The sequence below is a fragment of the Mesoplodon densirostris genome, chromosome 10 (genome assembly GCF_025265405.1).
Source record: "Mesoplodon densirostris isolate mMesDen1 chromosome 10, mMesDen1 primary haplotype, whole genome shotgun sequence".
NCBI classification, from domain to species: domain Eukaryota; kingdom Metazoa; phylum Chordata; class Mammalia; order Artiodactyla; family Ziphiidae; genus Mesoplodon; species Mesoplodon densirostris.
Window position 1 is genome coordinate 88,705,556 of NC_082670.1, and position 16,751 is coordinate 88,722,306.

General features: G+C 42.2%; 1 protein-coding gene across 2 annotated transcripts in view; it reads right to left on the bottom strand.

Annotated features, from left to right (window-relative positions):
* EOGT (EGF domain specific O-linked N-acetylglucosamine transferase) overlaps window positions 1–16,751 on the bottom strand; it is a 34,767-nt gene that overhangs the window by 12,471 nt on the left and 5,545 nt on the right. For both annotated transcript variants that reach the window (XM_060110619.1, XM_060110620.1), the window contains 5 exons: window positions 16,164–16,272; window positions 13,909–14,003; window positions 13,446–13,550; window positions 9,436–9,542; window positions 6,457–6,560 (listed from right to left, as the gene is read on the bottom strand). In XM_060110619.1, coding sequence (XP_059966602.1) covers window positions 6,457–6,560; window positions 9,436–9,542; window positions 13,446–13,550; window positions 13,909–14,003; window positions 16,164–16,272 — 520 coding nt within the window. The remainder of the gene's footprint in view (window positions 1–6,456; window positions 6,561–9,435; window positions 9,543–13,445; window positions 13,551–13,908; window positions 14,004–16,163; window positions 16,273–16,751) is intronic.

Below are 16,751 nucleotides of genomic sequence, written 5' to 3' on the forward strand. Positions count from 1 at the left end.
CAGTCATTGTGGGGGGTTTTCCCCCATGAATTTTCTATCCAAATCACAGATACACACAACACATATGTACACCACCTTTTGTACACACTGTGATATGCTCAGGGAGCAAAACCCATCAGAGCAGACAGAATACACTTTTGGAAAGAAATCTGAGAGCAAGAAAACGCCTTGACAGTTTTAACATTAAAAACATAACGGGGGCTTCCCTGGTGGCGCAGTGGTTGAGAATCTGCCTGCTAATGCAGGGGACACGGGTTCGAGCCCTGGTCTGGGAAGATCCCACATGCTGCGGAGCAGCTAGGCCCGTGAGCCACAACTACTGAGCCTGCATGTCTGGAGCCTGTGCTCCGCAACGGGAGAGGCCGCGATAGTGACAGGTGTGCGCACGGCGATGAAGAGTGGCCCCCGCTTGCTGCAACTAGAGAAAGCCCTCGCACAGAAACGAAGACCCAACACAGCCAGAAATTAATTAATTAATTAATTAATAGAAAAAAACAAAAAAAACTGATTAGACCCTTTGTAAGTTTATTAAAAAAACCCATAATGAATGTAACTCTAAGAAATGATGTCCCTATTGATTAATGAGTAACATAATTCCCCATTGACATTAATGAGTAATAATAATAATATACTTTAAAAATTTATTTATTTATTGGCTGCGTTGGGTTTTCGTTGCTGCACATGGGCTTTCTCTAATTGCGGCGAGCAGGGGCTACTCTTCATTGCAGTGCGCGGGCTTCTCATTGCGGTGGCTTCTCTTGTTGCGGATCACGGGCTCTAGGCACACGGGCTTCAGTAGTTGTGGCACACGGGCTCAGTAGTTGTGGCTCACGGGCTCTAGAGCGTAGGCTCAGTAGTTGTGGCGCAGGGGCTTTGTAGTTCCATGGCATGTGGGATCTTCCCAGACCAGGGCTCGAACCCGTGTCCCTTGCACTGGCAGGCGGATTCTTAACCACTGTGCCACCAGAGAAGTCCCAATAATAATAATATTAATAGTATCCTGCATACTTCCTACATCTCAGGCACTGTTCTAAGAACTTGACATTATTAACACATTAAACCACCCCACTAACTTAATGAGCCAGGGAATACCATTATCCCCATTTTACAGATGAAGAAACTGAGACAAAGTTTAAGTAATTTGCCTCAACTGTAGAACTGCTGCATTTACAGGGCTGGGATTAAATCCAGTCTCTTTGGTTCCAGACTCCATGATTGTAACCTCTATATGGCAGTTGCCTTTCGATGAGAACCAGTTTTTTCTGGCACATTTACCAAATGCATTTCATTTTTGAAAAGTAGAAATTAATTGCGTGCTCCATCAGCTGAAGGAAGGTCAATTTATTTCAAAATGGTAGAACTTAGATGGAAAAATTCAGCCAAAAGAAGTAAGAAATATGTATTGTAGGGTTACATTCAAGGTCTACAGTTGGTTATACATGACTTTCATTATGTTCATGTCTTTTTTTTTTTTTTTTTTTGCGGTACACGGGCCTCTCACTGTTGTGACCTCCCCTGTTGTGGAGCACAGGCTCCGGACGAGCAGGCTCAGCGGCCATGGCTCACAGGCCCAGCCGCTCCGCGGCATGTGGCATCTTCCCGGACCAGGGCACGAACCCATGTCCCCTGCATCGGCAGGCGGACTCTCAACCACTGCGCCACCAGGGAAGCCCCTATGTTCATGTCTTTTTATCTTTACAGCATTCTTTTTTTCAGATTTTGAAAATTTTATGTTGCACCTATTAGAGTTATTTCAAAGTTATTGAGAACTGTTAGATGTGGTGATAAAAAATAAAAATTCTTTCCCTCGATGTTTCTCCAGTGCTGTTCTAATAAAGGCCCTTCTCAACACCATCAAAAATTGAATGTCCCAGTTTTGGTTCAATAATAAATAAAGGACGATTAAAAGAAGTGATTCTAGACAGTTTCCTGAGAAAAAAATACTTGGGATAAAATAAGATACCTTTGAAAGGAAAATTTAATAATAAAATAAAGTAATCCTGACTGGTCCCTTTTCAGAGAAATCATGTAGTATTCAGGAATAACCACCTCTAGAAGCTTCTTCTCTAGAAGCCCCTGAAATTCAAATTATCTGCCACAGGGGAAGGAGGGGTTTTCCAGTCTTATGAGGAAGAATAGCTGGATATTCTTAAAGATGACATAAAATTTCCTGTTGTGTATATCTCAAACTTGAACAACCTATGACTTAGAAATTCCAGTTATAGGAATCTGCCCTGCAGAAATGCTAGAATGACTATGTAAAGACATATGTATATGAAAAGGATGTTCAGGACAGCATTTCCGTAAAGAGCAAAGAACTGGAAACAAATTAAATGTGATCAGGGTGGGGATAGAGGTAAATACACACATTAAGGCTTCCACCAAACATCCATGACATCCAGCAAATGGAATAGCATGCAACCACGAAAGAAAGGACAATCCTAAATGTGCTGACTTGGAAAGATGCCCACCATATGATATTAAGTTAGCAATATAAGAGAACATATTTTATTTTCTATAAGGATATAAACATATCCTTATACAAATTTTACATAACATATATATCCTTATATAAATCCTTACCTAAATGTTGTAAAAGGATATATTTACACTTATTAAAATAAAGTCTCCCAAGGGACTCTCACACATGTTAACCGCAGTTACCTTCAACGGAAATGGAATTGGAGAAGACAAAGGAGAATTTTTTTTCAACTTTACATACTTCTGTGTTGTTTGAACTCATTATAACCTGGTCTTACTTGCATAATTAAAAATGGCAATAATAAAGCTATACAGTTCCTTGTGTGCAACCCTGCTGTGCCCAGAAATGCATCTGCAGGAGCGTCCCTCATTGCATATGGCTCGAGGTTGGAGGCCCTACCCAATCCTGCCGAGGAAGCCACGTGCCTAAAGGGCAGCCAGACTGCTGAGCTTTGTGTGGACGAGAGGGGGAGGCCTCAGAGGCTTCCTTGTGGGACAGTTCGTAAAATGTCACTAGGATCTGACCTGCGGCCACTGCCACCTCCCTGTTCTTCCCCTGGGTGCATAGCTCGTATGAGGCCTTCAGGACTGGCTCTATGGCAACACCGTCCACTGTTGTCGGAAGCCATCCTGGAGCCATTGCACCATGACAAAGTCATGAGCAACGGAAGGCGAAACTGCAAGGCAGCGCCATGCCAGGGAGGTGGACTACAGCTCCGTTGTTATGTTTTATGATAATAAATTTACATACAGGGGCAATTTTGGGGGGATGTTGCTCCACGTGAAAGAAAAATTCCTCTAGGACTCCCCCTCCTGAAACTACCACAGAATGGGAAGTACCCACTAAAGCCCCGTGGAAATGGGTAAATAATTAAGAGCCTGGAACTAAGGGGATGTTTTTATGAAAAACACCCTCTAGTATGGAGTTATGGCCATGGGCCGGAGTTCCTGATGACGACATAGGAAATTTATGGTTCTATTATAAAGGAAGATTAATTATAGAAAAGCAAATGACTAGAGCAGAATTGGTTGCTAGGGTAGGGAGAAAACACTGTCTCAGTTGAAGGAAACAACGAGAAAGAGCATGCAGGGTATATTGTAAATATTTTCATGGAACCATTGTAAAAGGTTGCCCATGCAAGAAGAGAAATAGGAACAAGTAGCTCCAACTTTTACAAATGAAATAATCATATAACTGCTTGGCTTGGTTACTAAGAAACAACCTGTGATTAATGGGAACTTGGGGAAATATTTTTAATAGGACATCTAGAAACTAGGGGATATTTGTTTTAAAAAATCTTTATAGAACATTTTGAGGTTTGATTGTTCTAAGATTGTTTGGCCACGTACCTGGTAATGTAATCAACTACAATATATAAACCTGTGATTGTAAACAATAGAAGAAGAATGAAGAATAAAGACATGAGAAAGAGAAACATGCAATGCTGATACTTTAAGAAGTGTAATAGAATTATTTCCTTCGCCGACGCTATCCATCCCTTGGGTATCCCTGGACTAGCTGGAGCTGGACTCCAGCACACCGTGGGGGGTTTGAAGCACCGTCAGCCTCGGGGAGGCAGGGTTGCTTCCTTCAGTGCCTCACCAGCCAAAGAGAACCGGTCGGCGGCCACACAACACCTCACCACCCCCCGCATCCCACCTACAGGATTCCGTGGGCCTCAGTTCTGGAACAACCTGGCCCTCGCCTGTCCTGAGACCCTGACTGAGCAACTAGCAAAGGCCTCTCTGACCAAGAAAACAGGTTTAAAATGGACGCCCAGAGAGGAGGAGAGGACGGAGGTCACACCAGGCAGGCCAACCTGCTCGGCTAAATGCATCCTGCACGTCCAGGGCAGTCGAGGTCAGGCTGCACTAACATCACACACCCAGTGAACTGAGCAACCAGGGAGCCCTGTGGTGGCCATGCATTCTCTTCACTCCACCCGAGCAGGCACCAAGAAGGGGGAGTTTGTAGGAGCTGGCTCGGTTTAACTCAATCCACTAAAGGAAGCCACAGAAAAGCATGCAACAAGATACAAGGAAGCTTCTGGAAAACTTTCCATCAACTTAACAAGTTCTGCAGGGAAGTACAGGGAGGCGATAAAGCACTGTGGTTGCAGAGCACAGGTCTGGGGGCACACTGCCTGCACGGGCACCCTTGTCTCAACCCCTGGCTGACGGTGTCATCCTAGAGACACTGCCTGCCACTCAAAGCCTCAGCTTCCTGATCTGTAAGATAAACGAACAGAAACCCTAGTCCACGAAGGGTGTGCGCATTACATGAGAGCTGCCAAAAGCTGGTACCGCGGCCTGGAAGCCACAAACTTACGCAAAAAGAGGACAGGGAAGGAACTTCTGATCCCTTTGTTCCCTGAAACATTGTCAAGAAATGGAACTGAGGTGGCGGCAGAACTGGAACACAAGAGGGAAACGAAAGTCCGTACAAAGAAGGAAACTAAAAGGGAGCGTTAGCACGCCAGGGATATCAGAACCCAGTCCCATGGATCGGAGACATGAAATCAAACGACTACAGGCCTAGGAAGCCATGGTCATGAAAACCTCTCCACAGAGCTCTGCTACCAGCCTCCTATCAGCATTAGCAAAATCATTAGCATTAGCATTAAAAAGCATTAGCAAAATCATTAGCATTAGCATTAAAAAGCATTAGTAAAAAAAGCATTAGCAAAATCAGTTGCCCTTTTGCACAAGAACCTGACGTTCAGTTAATGCTCTAGCTCTGCTCTCTGGAAACAAGACAGTACATCTCCCCTATGCTCTAGGTAGCACTGTTTATAATTTTAAAAGACACCCGATGGGTACACTGCATGTGGACTGGGAAAGAGTACAAGGACTCCTGTAACCGGTTGTGTCTCTCAGGATCCTGGGGGCTTGGCCAACGCAGTTGTTCCAGAAGATATTGGCCCCCATGGGATCTATACCTGCCCCAGGTGGATCCCGTCTCCTCGCATCTGAACTGTGCTATGTGGGCTGCTAGGACTTCCCGGAAGCAATGCCTGATGCTGCCCTGCCAGCAAGCCATGGTTCCCCTGCACGAGCCTTCCAAAGAGACTCAGGACAAAAAGGGGGCCTATAAGCGCCCTGGGCGCTTGGACTGTCTGGCTGACCCTGAGATGAGTTCTCCGTGGGTGTTCTCACTGCCCAGGTTAGGCAGCCTTTTTCGTGTACACTATACACCATGTGTTCTCCTGCCCACTGTCACTGTCATGGTTCACATTCAGAGCCCATGTGCTGTGGACCAGGCATTGTGACTGTTCACACACGATATGCTTCGTCCTCAAAATGACACTGAGGGAGATACTGTAATCATCCCATTTCACAGGTGAGAGCACTGGGGCAACTCCCCGGGTTACCTGGGACGGTGGAGGGGCCAGCTATGGGGAAAAGCAGGGGAAAGGCAGGCAAAGAAAGAGAGGAAGGAAGAAAAGACTGCACTAAAAACAAAGAAGCCCACAGCAGGTGGGATTCAACATGTGTATTTATGTGCAGATACACATGGCACAACCTGGCATAAAGCAGGAAATAACAAGGAAGCTGCAATGGAGCAAAACGGATGGTAATGACAAGAGGCCAAACTGTAACCAGAGGCAAGCTCTCCTCTCATGGGTCATGTGGGGAGTCACGGAGGTTAAGTGAATGACAGTCTTTTATGCCCATCTCAGAGGAAACTTGAGCTCCACCTGCCCAAAGAGGGAAAGGAATCTTCTACAACCTCATTCTAAAATTCCAGGAATAAAGGTATATGCATACACCTGTATCTGCCCATATATTACACCTACACGTAAATTCAGCCACACAGAGGCGTTCACACACAACTGCACACGTGTGGATGTATGTCTGTACATGAGTATATGTAAATGTGTGTGTCTTAGAAAATTCCACTGCACAAGATCAGAGTCACACAGGTATTGAGCAAGGCAAAGACAGCGCCGAAGCAGGGAGCCTGTTTTTACTTACTGTGTCCCACATCACAACGTGCACATCTGTGCTGAAGGAATTATTAATGTGCTGAGTAATATAAAGATTGATGAAATCACAGAAGTGGTGATACATGTTAACACCTAGGATTGGAAAAAAGAAATCCATGTTAATTAACCCCGAAGAACAAACGATCACACAATTTTTATTCTACCCCGTCTACTTAGCGTATGATAGACTTTTAGCTGAAACCAGTGGGGGGAAGATTAAGAGTTTTTCCAAACCTAAAATGATCAGGACACAGGTAGTTCTCAGTTGACAGACTGACTGTGTTCAAAAATTCACTTTCAAATTGGAAATTAGGAATAAATTTTCCCATATACACTAAGAAACAAATGGTCATTACATTCCCAGAAAAAATAACAGAAGCCTATTTAACTCAATATGGGGTAGAACTATAGAGCTGTGAAGACTAATCGCTATTTTTATGATCATTTATTGTTTTTAAATCAATGGACACCTGGTCATCATGGAAGTATTGACAAAGTATTGACAACTATTAACATTTTGGTATTTTTCATTCCTGTCTCTTTTTCTCCTATTTAATCACTACTTATATTGCTTCTTGGGAAAACATTAACCAACTATCATTGAAAAGAGCTGAATGTCTCATGTCCTAATTAAAAGAGCATAAACTCTGGAGTCAGAAGAACTGAGTCGAATTATGAGCAAGTACTCAGGCAAGTTTGTAAATTCCAAAGCTTTAGCTTTCCTACCAGAAATAGGAAGTCAATATACTTAGGTGCCAGCTTTTAGGTAATGTACCTAAAGTACCCAGCCCAGCACCTGGGACTAAGTGAAAACTTAGTGAAGACCAGCTGGATCCTGCTGGGTCAGAGGAAAGGGGAGGGCAGTGCTGGTATTTTTAAGTTCCTAAGTCCGGCATTCATAAGAAACTGAACATTTTCTCAATCTCTCTCTCTCTCTCTCTCTCTTTCTCTTTCTCAGTCTCTCTCTCTGTCTTCTGCCCTCTCTCTCTCCCCTGTCTCTTTCTCTCTCCACTTAGGTATGGAGGACCCAATATTCAACCTGGAAATGTACAAACCTAAATGGGATAAAATTCCAAGAACATTTAAAATATGCACTTTAAAGAAGGGAAAATGCTGATTAAAAGAAAAACAGTGACTCTCAAAAGCAGAAATCATAAAATATTCTGACTTCATTCCTACAGCGAATAATAACGTTGTGTGCCAGAAAATAAGAGTGAAAAGGACTCCATTTATGAAAGTCAAGTCATTATGCTATACACCTTTAACGTATAAAGTGCTGGATGTCAATTATAACTCAACAAAGACAAGAAAAAGGAAAATAATACTCCCTTCTTTTCAGACTGGTATCTTAGCTGAATGTTTAGAGGGACTTTTCTCTTTCACCCAGAAAAATCTTGCCAAAGAGCATATTTTCAAATAAATAAGAAAAAGAAAGTTCTAGGGCAACCCATCCCCTTTTCCCAGGTTAGCACACAGCACACGTTAGCTCTCTCATGAATTGTTCAGCAAGTTTACAACATTTATTGAGGGATGCTGAATGCACAAAATAGCACTTGGTACCAGGAGAATTTATAAAAGAGGGAGAAAACACAGGCTCTGTCCTCAAGAAATGGGCCCCAAATGAGTCTTGTTCTGCGGAATACTCATTCTCTCAAGGTAAGAGTTAATGTGAAAAGGAACGCTGGATGACAGCGTAAGGTAGAAGAAAAAGGCAGAGTTATGAATATAGGAAAGAAATGACACATGTCTACCCTGGCCTATTATTCCTACTTTACATCCTTTATTGCATAAGTAGCTACATAAATTTAACTGTTCACACATGTTCAACCCTTTTTCAGGCAGATCAGTGTTTTCTTTGCCCCATTTTAATCTGCATATTTTAGAAATGAGTCAGGACCTTGAACACAGCAGTTTTACCTGCTCTCATTTCCAAAACCTAAACTTGTCTGACTTCTGAACCCCATACTTTGTAATATAACACTTAGGACTTCAGAAGGCAGAGCACATTAAAAATATGATCAATAGGGCTTCCCTGGTGGCGCAGTGGTTGAGAGTCCGCCTGCCGATGCAGGGGACACGGGTTCGTGCCCTGGTCTGGGAGGATCCCACATGTCGCGGAGCGGCTGGGTCCGTGAGCCATGGCCGCTGAGCCTGCGCGTCCGGAGCCTGTGCTCCCCAACGGGAGAGGCCACAACAGTGAGAGGCCCGCGTGCCACAAAAAAAAAAAAAAAAAAAAAAAAAAAAAAAATCAATAAATTAGAGGAATTCTGAAATATTTGTGACAGGCGGCTCTCTGTATTTCACCTTGAGCCCAGCCTCTCATGAATTTGGATGTGGTGTGGCCTAGAAACCTCCACTTCTTGTAATGAGAGAGATAACGGAGTACGATTTGTGTTGCTCCCCTCCAGGGCAATGAGTTCACAAAGCAAAAGCTGTGCTTGCATGTGGAGAATTAGAAGCTATAACCTTAAGTAGGAAAATAATTTTAACTTTTTTTTCAAGAATATATGGCAGAGCTAACTTCCAAAAGAATTTTAAGTTAACTTTAGTCATGGAGATGATACCAGAAAGTTTGCCAGAAGAGGTCATAGGCCTTTCTTTCCCACCTGCACTATATACATGGCTTTTAATTTTTAAAGAGTTCTACTGAAGCACCAGCTAAATCAAGCGATTAGGGAAACCACATGAGGTAAATGTAGTTACAAAAGGGGTACCCAGTCTTTCTCCTCTCATCTTTTGATTTTGATTGAGTCATTTGATATCAATGTGAAAGTTTCTTCTAGCATGCCAAAAATATAAAACAGTGGGAAGTTCAAATTAGTTCACTTCTTCACAAGAAGAAAGCAAAAAGCAAATCTATTGTTTAATGTCACACTGCTTGCCCCCAAATTATAGGAAGACATATATCAAAAAAAGGAACAAAACCACATTAACCAATAAATAAGTAACAGACAAATTAACTTCTCACCTGCATCTAATTTCATGAAGTAGGTTGGTTTCTCAATAACAATGTCACACGTAGCATCTTCTACTGGTCTGAAGTTGAGCTGAGTATAGCTTTGTAGCTCAGCAAACCTGGAATTAAGAATCAAGAGATACTTTCAAAGGGATCCTCCTGGACTTCCTACTGAAACCTTGTAACTTAGGATCTGTTCATTAAGCAGATTTTATTTCTAGAAAACACTCTTATAAAGACATGTGGAACTTCTCAAGCTTACTAACATTTATGCAACTTGATATCGATTTTAATGTTGAGACAAAAAGCAAAAACGATTTTAAATTTCAGCCTAATGTGCAAGACCAACTGGGAACTTTGCTGACAAAGAAAAAATTTACACATAGAGTTGACCAAAAAACTCTACCAGTAAAGTGGGAAGATTTAAAAAGGTTTCTTGCAGTCTGACGAGGCTCAGAAGTAACACTGACCCAGAGAACCTTCTTGGATTCTGAGAAACATGGCACTCCTAGAATTACCAAGTGCCTAGAAAAAACAGCAGACAGCTATGCTTCCCAGAGGAAAGGAACGTCTGTTTCTCGGAAAACAACTTTGGAAGCCACTTGGTACAATTTTCTTCCATACAAAAGAAGACAATCACAAGTTAACCTAAAGATCGCTGTAACTCTTCATCTTTGAGACCATGTCTGAGGTAAGACAAATATCAAATAGAGCCTTTTAAAACACACATAATGCTGAAATATTTATTGTAGTGGCTTCAAAAATAGGTCCACAAATTCTGTGATACTTCTTCCTTCAGGAGGTAGAGATGAATATCCTCCCATGGAGGGTGAGTTGGACTTAGTGATTCACTTCTTCTTTTTTTTTTTTTTAATTTATTTATTTTTTGGCTGCATTGGGTCTTTGTTGCTGCTCACAGGCTTTCTCTAGTTGTGGCGAGTGGGGGCTACTCTCTGTTGCGCTGCACAGGCTTCTCATTGTGGTGGCTTCTCTTGTTGCAGAGCACAGGCTCTAGGCGCACGGGCTTCAGTAGTTGTGGCTTGCGGGCTCAGTAGTTGTGGCTCGCGAACTCTAGAGCGCAGGCTCAGTAGTTGCGGCGCACGGGCTTAGTTGCTCCGCAGCATGTGGCATCTTCCCAGACCAGGGCTCGAACCCATGTCCCCTGTATTGGCAGGCGGATTCTTAACCACTGCGCCACCAGGGAAGCCCTGGTGATTCATTTCTAATGAGCAGAATATGGCAGAAGTGATGGTGGTCACTTCCTAGATTAGGATATACAAAGATCAAGGCCTCCATCTTGGGACATGCTTGTGCTCGCTCTCTCTCTCTCTCTCTCTCTCTCTCTCTCTCTCTCTTTCTCAGACAACATGCTCTTGGGGAAGCTGGCTGCCATGCTGTCAGTAGCCCTACGGAGAGGCACATATGGTGAAGAAATGACACCTCTGGCCAACAGCCAGACAAGAAAACCCAAAGATGACATGCGAGCTTAGGAAGCAGATTCTGCAGGCCCAGCTGAGCCTAGAGAGGGCCACAGCCCTGGTCAACAGCTTGACTGTAGCATCCTCAGAGACCCTGGCCAGAGCCACCCAGCTAAGCTGCCTCCAAATCCTGGCTGTCAGAAACTTCGTGAGATAATAAATGTTTATCGTTTTAAGCTGCTAAATGTCTGAGTAATTTAATATACAGCAATAACTAATACAAATACACCCTAGGGAACTATCATGATGTCAAAAGGTAGTGGGAAGCAAATATCAAACTTTTATTTTGGATCTCAGATATCAAAGTGTGCTAGGAATCAAAATGCCCACGAGAAAACAGGAACTCCTACTGCAAAAGTCTGTTAAGTAAGATCCTGCTTTGCAGAGAGTAAAATGATAGACTGTTATCCTGAATGGTTTACTTAGCATGAATGTTTGACCTCAAAAATGAACTCTCTTTGACATAAATCATAGCAATATTTTTTGATCTGTTTCCTAAAGCAAAGGAAATAAAAGCAAAAATAAACAAATAGGACCTAAGTAACCTTTTTTTATTTTTATTTTTGGCCACTCCAAGTGGTGCGGCATGTGGGAACTTAGTTCCCTGACCAGGAATCAAACCCGTGTCCCCTGCAGTGGAAGCACGGAGTCTTAACCACTGGACTGCCAGGGAAGTCCCAGGACCTAAGTAAACTTAAAAGCAGTTGTAAGCAAAGGAAACGGTTGACGAAATGAAAAGACAACCTACAGAATGGGAGACTATATTTGCAAATGATATGACAGATAAGAGGTTAATATCCAAAATATATAAAGAGCTCATACAATTCAACATCAAAAAAACAAACAACTCCATTAAAAGATGGGCAAAAGAACTGAGTAGACATTTTTCCAAAGAAGACATGCAGAGAGCCAACAGGCACATGAAAAGATGCTCAACATCGCTAATCATTACAGAAATGCAAATCAAAACCACACCTGTCAGAATAGCTATCATCAAAAAAACACAAATAACAAATGTTGGCAAGGATGTGGAGAAAAGTGAACCCTCATACACCATTGCCAGGAATGTAAATTGGTGCAGCAGTTACCAATGGGGAGAGGGAATTGCGAAGGGGCAAGACAGGGGTAGGGGATTAAGAGGTTCAAACAATTAGGTATAAAATAAATAAGCTACAAGGATATATTGTACAACAGAGGGAATACAGCCAATATTTTATAGTACCTATGAATGGAGTATAACCTTTAAAAACTGTGAATCCCTATGTTATATACCTGAAACTTATATAATATTGTACATCAACAATACCTCAATAAAAAGAAAAAAATGAACATTATATGAGTGTCCTGTAAGTGTCCTGACTGTAAAGGGGAGCATGACAATTTCTAGGATGACAGAGCAGTTCTGTAGCGTGATGGTAATAGTGGTTACATGTACCTAAGCATATGATATAAATTTTATAGAGCTATACATGCCCCTAAAAAATAAAGAATGCATGTAAGCACTGATGAAATCCAAATGTGTTTAGTTAATAATATTGTACCAATGTCAATTTCCTGGTTTGGATCATTGTGCTATGGTTATGTAAGATGTTATCATTAGAGGAAGCTGGGGTAAGGGTACAATGGAAACTCCTTGTACTATTTTTTAAACTTCTTGTACCATCTTTAAACTATTTTTAAATGTCTACAAATCTCAAGTTATCTTAAAATAAAAAGCTTTTAAAGTACCCTAATTCTTTAATGTCTAAAGATGGTAAATTTCTTGATAGACTAGTTTAGTATTCAAAATGTTTTAAATCAAAATGTGTTCTCCAATCTTTATATAAAGTTCAGAAAGCTTCTCAAAGGTGCTTAAAGTCCGGGTAGTGTTTACCTTTGGAAAGTGGGGTGGAGGTTGTGTCTGGAAGGGAGCCTGGGTGGATGATGGTCTATTTTTGACCCAGGTAAGAGTTACTCAAGTGGGTTCACTTTTTCATAATCCAAACTGTACATTTCTCTATATGCTTGGTATGTACTTCAATAAATGTATTTTTTTTAAAAATGTTCCCCAAAACACATGCAGAAATTATGAGTTTAAAAAGTTCAGTTTTGGGCTTCCCTGGTGGCGCAGTGGTTGAGAGTCCGCCTGCCAATGCAGGGGACACGGGTTCGTGCCCCAGTCTGGGAAGATCCCACATGCCGCGGAGCGGCTGGGCCCGTGAGCCATGGCCGCTGAGCCTGCGCGTCCAGAGCCTGTGCTCCACAACAGGAGAGGCCACAACAGTGAGAGGCCCGTGTACCACAAAAAAAAAAAAATCAGTTTTGAACTTTTTTCTTTCATTAGCAAATAGTAAGTACTATATCACACTTCCGAATATTTTATCAATATATATTTAATTCAGATACAACTGATGATTCACTCGAGCCACCACTCCCCAGAAGCTCAGGCCAAATTATCTACAAATAGAGTAACATTTTCCATTTGAGAGTCCCTACCAAAATCTGCAAGTACCAATAATAAAGACAAATATTTCAGAAACATATTTTCCAAAAAAAAAATCTTACCAAGACTGCAGAGGGCTTTTGCGCTGGCCTTGAGACATCAACATACGAATGTCAAGTTTACAGTGTCCTCCAATTTCCCCACTCTGGAAAAAATCTTCCTTAAATCTGGTGTACAACAAAAAATTAGGTTAAGCTTGGAAAATTTTTTCATGACTCAGACACGTGGGTTGTAACTAAAGTGGTTTGCCAATTTCCAAAATCAGTTTTTCATCAGAAGTTAACTCTTTATAATAGAATATCTCAAACATACACAAAAGTAGCAAAATGGTATAAGGAATCTAATGTACCCATCACCCAGTTTCATAATGATCAACTCATTATGACCAATGCGGGTCATCCATCCCCTCCCCCATTCCCCAACCTCATCACCATATTATTAGGAAGCAAATCCAAGCCTTGCAAATCCTGAAACTGCAGATATTTCAGGATTTCCCTTAGATTTTAACATCTCCCACTGAAGTACCTGTCGTGGTTTCTCTTGATGTTTCTTAAATCAAGGTAGAGATTGGTCGCTCTGCAGTACTGAAGGTAACGGGAACACACTAGACTTGAGTCACTCTGAAATAAGGTTGAGAAAAAAGAAAAAAATAACTGCAATTATTAACAATTCCAGGACAGACCGGACTTGCTTGACACCATGCTGACAGCATGTTGCCTTCAGGTTCCAACCACACGATGTGATGAAAAGTGCTTCCCGATGACCACTTCTGTTGAAGGATTCTTCTCCCCGGCAGACATTGGCCAAGCATATTTTTACCAATTTGTACACTTTTAGGTTACTACGACGCACCCTTAAATGTTCTATCACCTTCAAACGTTAGAGAGTCAGCAGCTGTATTTGTGGTTCATTTCACCCTCCTGGAAAAAAAATAATGCACTCAGAACCCTCACTAAGCCCACAGCTATGTGAAAAAGCATTTTCCAAAGACCAGCCAAAGGAAACAAGGAAGAATGCACACGTCAGAGTCATTAAAATGCAAGGCGGGAAGGGCAGTTTGCCAATTTGAATTGGAGGTACTTTCTGCAAACCTTAAAACCTGTGGGAGGGCTTCCCTGGTGGCTCAGTGGTTAAGAATCTGCCTGCCAATGCAGGCGACACGGGTTCGAGCCCTGGTCCGGGAGGATCCCACATGCCGCAGAGCAACTAGGCCCGTGTGCCACAACTGCTGAAGCCCCCGGGCCTGGTGCCTGTGCTCTGCAACAAGAGAAGCCACTGAAATGAGAAGCCTGCACACTGCAGCGAAGAGTGGCCCCTGCTCGCTGCAACTAAAGAAAGCTCACGTGCAGCAACGAAGACCCAACACAGCCAAAAATAATAAATAAATAAATTAAAAAAAAAAAAACCTGTGAGAGTCTCTGTCTCCACAGCAGCGTGAGAGCCATGTTTTCTAACTCACTGAGGTAAAGGAGTTTTTGTTTGTTTTGGGGTTTTTTTTACAAATTTATTTATTTTTATTTTTGGCTGCATTGGGTCTTCGTTGCTGCGCGGGCTTTCTCTCGTTGTGGCGAGCGGGGGCTACTCTTCATTGCGGTGCGCAGGCTTCTCATTGCGGTGGCCTCTTCCATTGCGGAGCACGGGCTCTAGGTGCACGGACTTCAGTAGTTGTGGCTCGCGGGCTCTAGAGCGCAGGCTCAGTAGTTGTGGAGCACGGGCTTAGTTGCTCCGTGGCATGTGGGATCTTCCCGGACCCGGGTTGGAACCCGTGTCCCCTGCATTGGCAGGCGGATTCTTAACCACTGTGCCACCAGGGAAGCCCCTGAATGGTGTTTTGGAATCTGGAGTTGGTAAGGGGTCATACCCTGTTAGCATAAAACCTAACAAGGCAGATCTTGGTGAGGAAAGCATTCTGCAAACTGCCTTGGAAGAGGTGTGCGAGGTGGAGATGGGGCCCTTCCCTGCCCTTTCCACATGAACAGCTAAACTCCAGACAAAGTGTAAAACGTCGTCTGTGAAAGACACCCCTCAGCAGTGCAGGTTAACGCCTTGCCTCCATCTTCCGGTTCAGCCACCTTGCTAGAATCACTTGAAGTTCTTTCAAGCGACACCCTCCAAAAGCGCTATACAGCATCTATTCAGTTTTTGAAAGCAGTTGGAAGCCATGTCCTCCTTTCAAACATATATCAGATTGTCATAGTTTGAGGCAATTAAAATATTTCTGGGTTTAGAATTATTCCCCCCAACATATACTAAAGAAGATAGGTTGATAAATTACATCTTTATAAATGCCCTTGCAAGTAGTTTGGGACACGTGATACACCCTCACCATTCTGTGTTTGTTAGCACTTAGCAGCTTGCAAAACGCTTTTCTGTATGTTTGCTGGCTTGATTCTCACAAACAGTATAGCAGATAGGCAGGGCAGGTATTACCGATGCCACTGGACCAGAGAGGGAGGGATTCCTTTCACAGTGCCATCTATCTTGTTTTTATATTATGATCTAACCACTATGAGTGTAGGGGATTAAGAGATACAAATTATTACGTATAAAATAAGCTATAAGGATATCTTGTATAACACAGGGAATATAGCCAATATTTTATAATCACTAAAAATGGAATATAACTTTTAAAAGTGTGAATGTGAATCTCTATATTGTATATCTGTAACTTATATAATATTGTACATCAACTATACTTCAATAAATAAATGAATAAATAAATAAATACTACGGGTGTTTCTGAATAAACACACTCGTTTATGAAGGGGTTAAACACCCACCATTCCCTTTGGCTGGCAGAGCATATGGAGTTCCTCCAGCCGCTCTCCAGGATACCCAAAGTCAGCTTGCTTCCAGAATATTTCCTGGGCTGATTCAAGAGTGTCCGTCCTGTTAGAAAACAAAAAATTCTGTGATACTCATCTTTTTACTTTTTCGGACCTTAAATTTTCTAAGTGTTAAATTGCTAGAAGTCAGTCATTTTTTTTAAGTAAACTATCGTAATTTAAAAATCTATCCCTCACTACATGAAGTAACCAAAATAAGTTATTTATAGACTTACTCCCATATAATAAAAATACAAAATGGAAAGGTATGAAGTTAAGATCATCTGGAACTGAAGACAATGAACTGTTAATTACTGTATTTTCTTTACCCCGTGAACCCTGCGTGTGTTGGAAATACTGATTATACTTAACTCTCTTCTCCAGAACCAAGGGAAACCATCCATTTATCTTCTTAGCATATGCTGGGGGAAAATATTTTCTGTGATCCATACTGTTTTCTCTCTCTGGCAGAGGAAATGAGAGATATTCCTGTCCCAGTGGGAGACAGTTGAACTCATGACTGTGTAAGCAAATTAATATCTA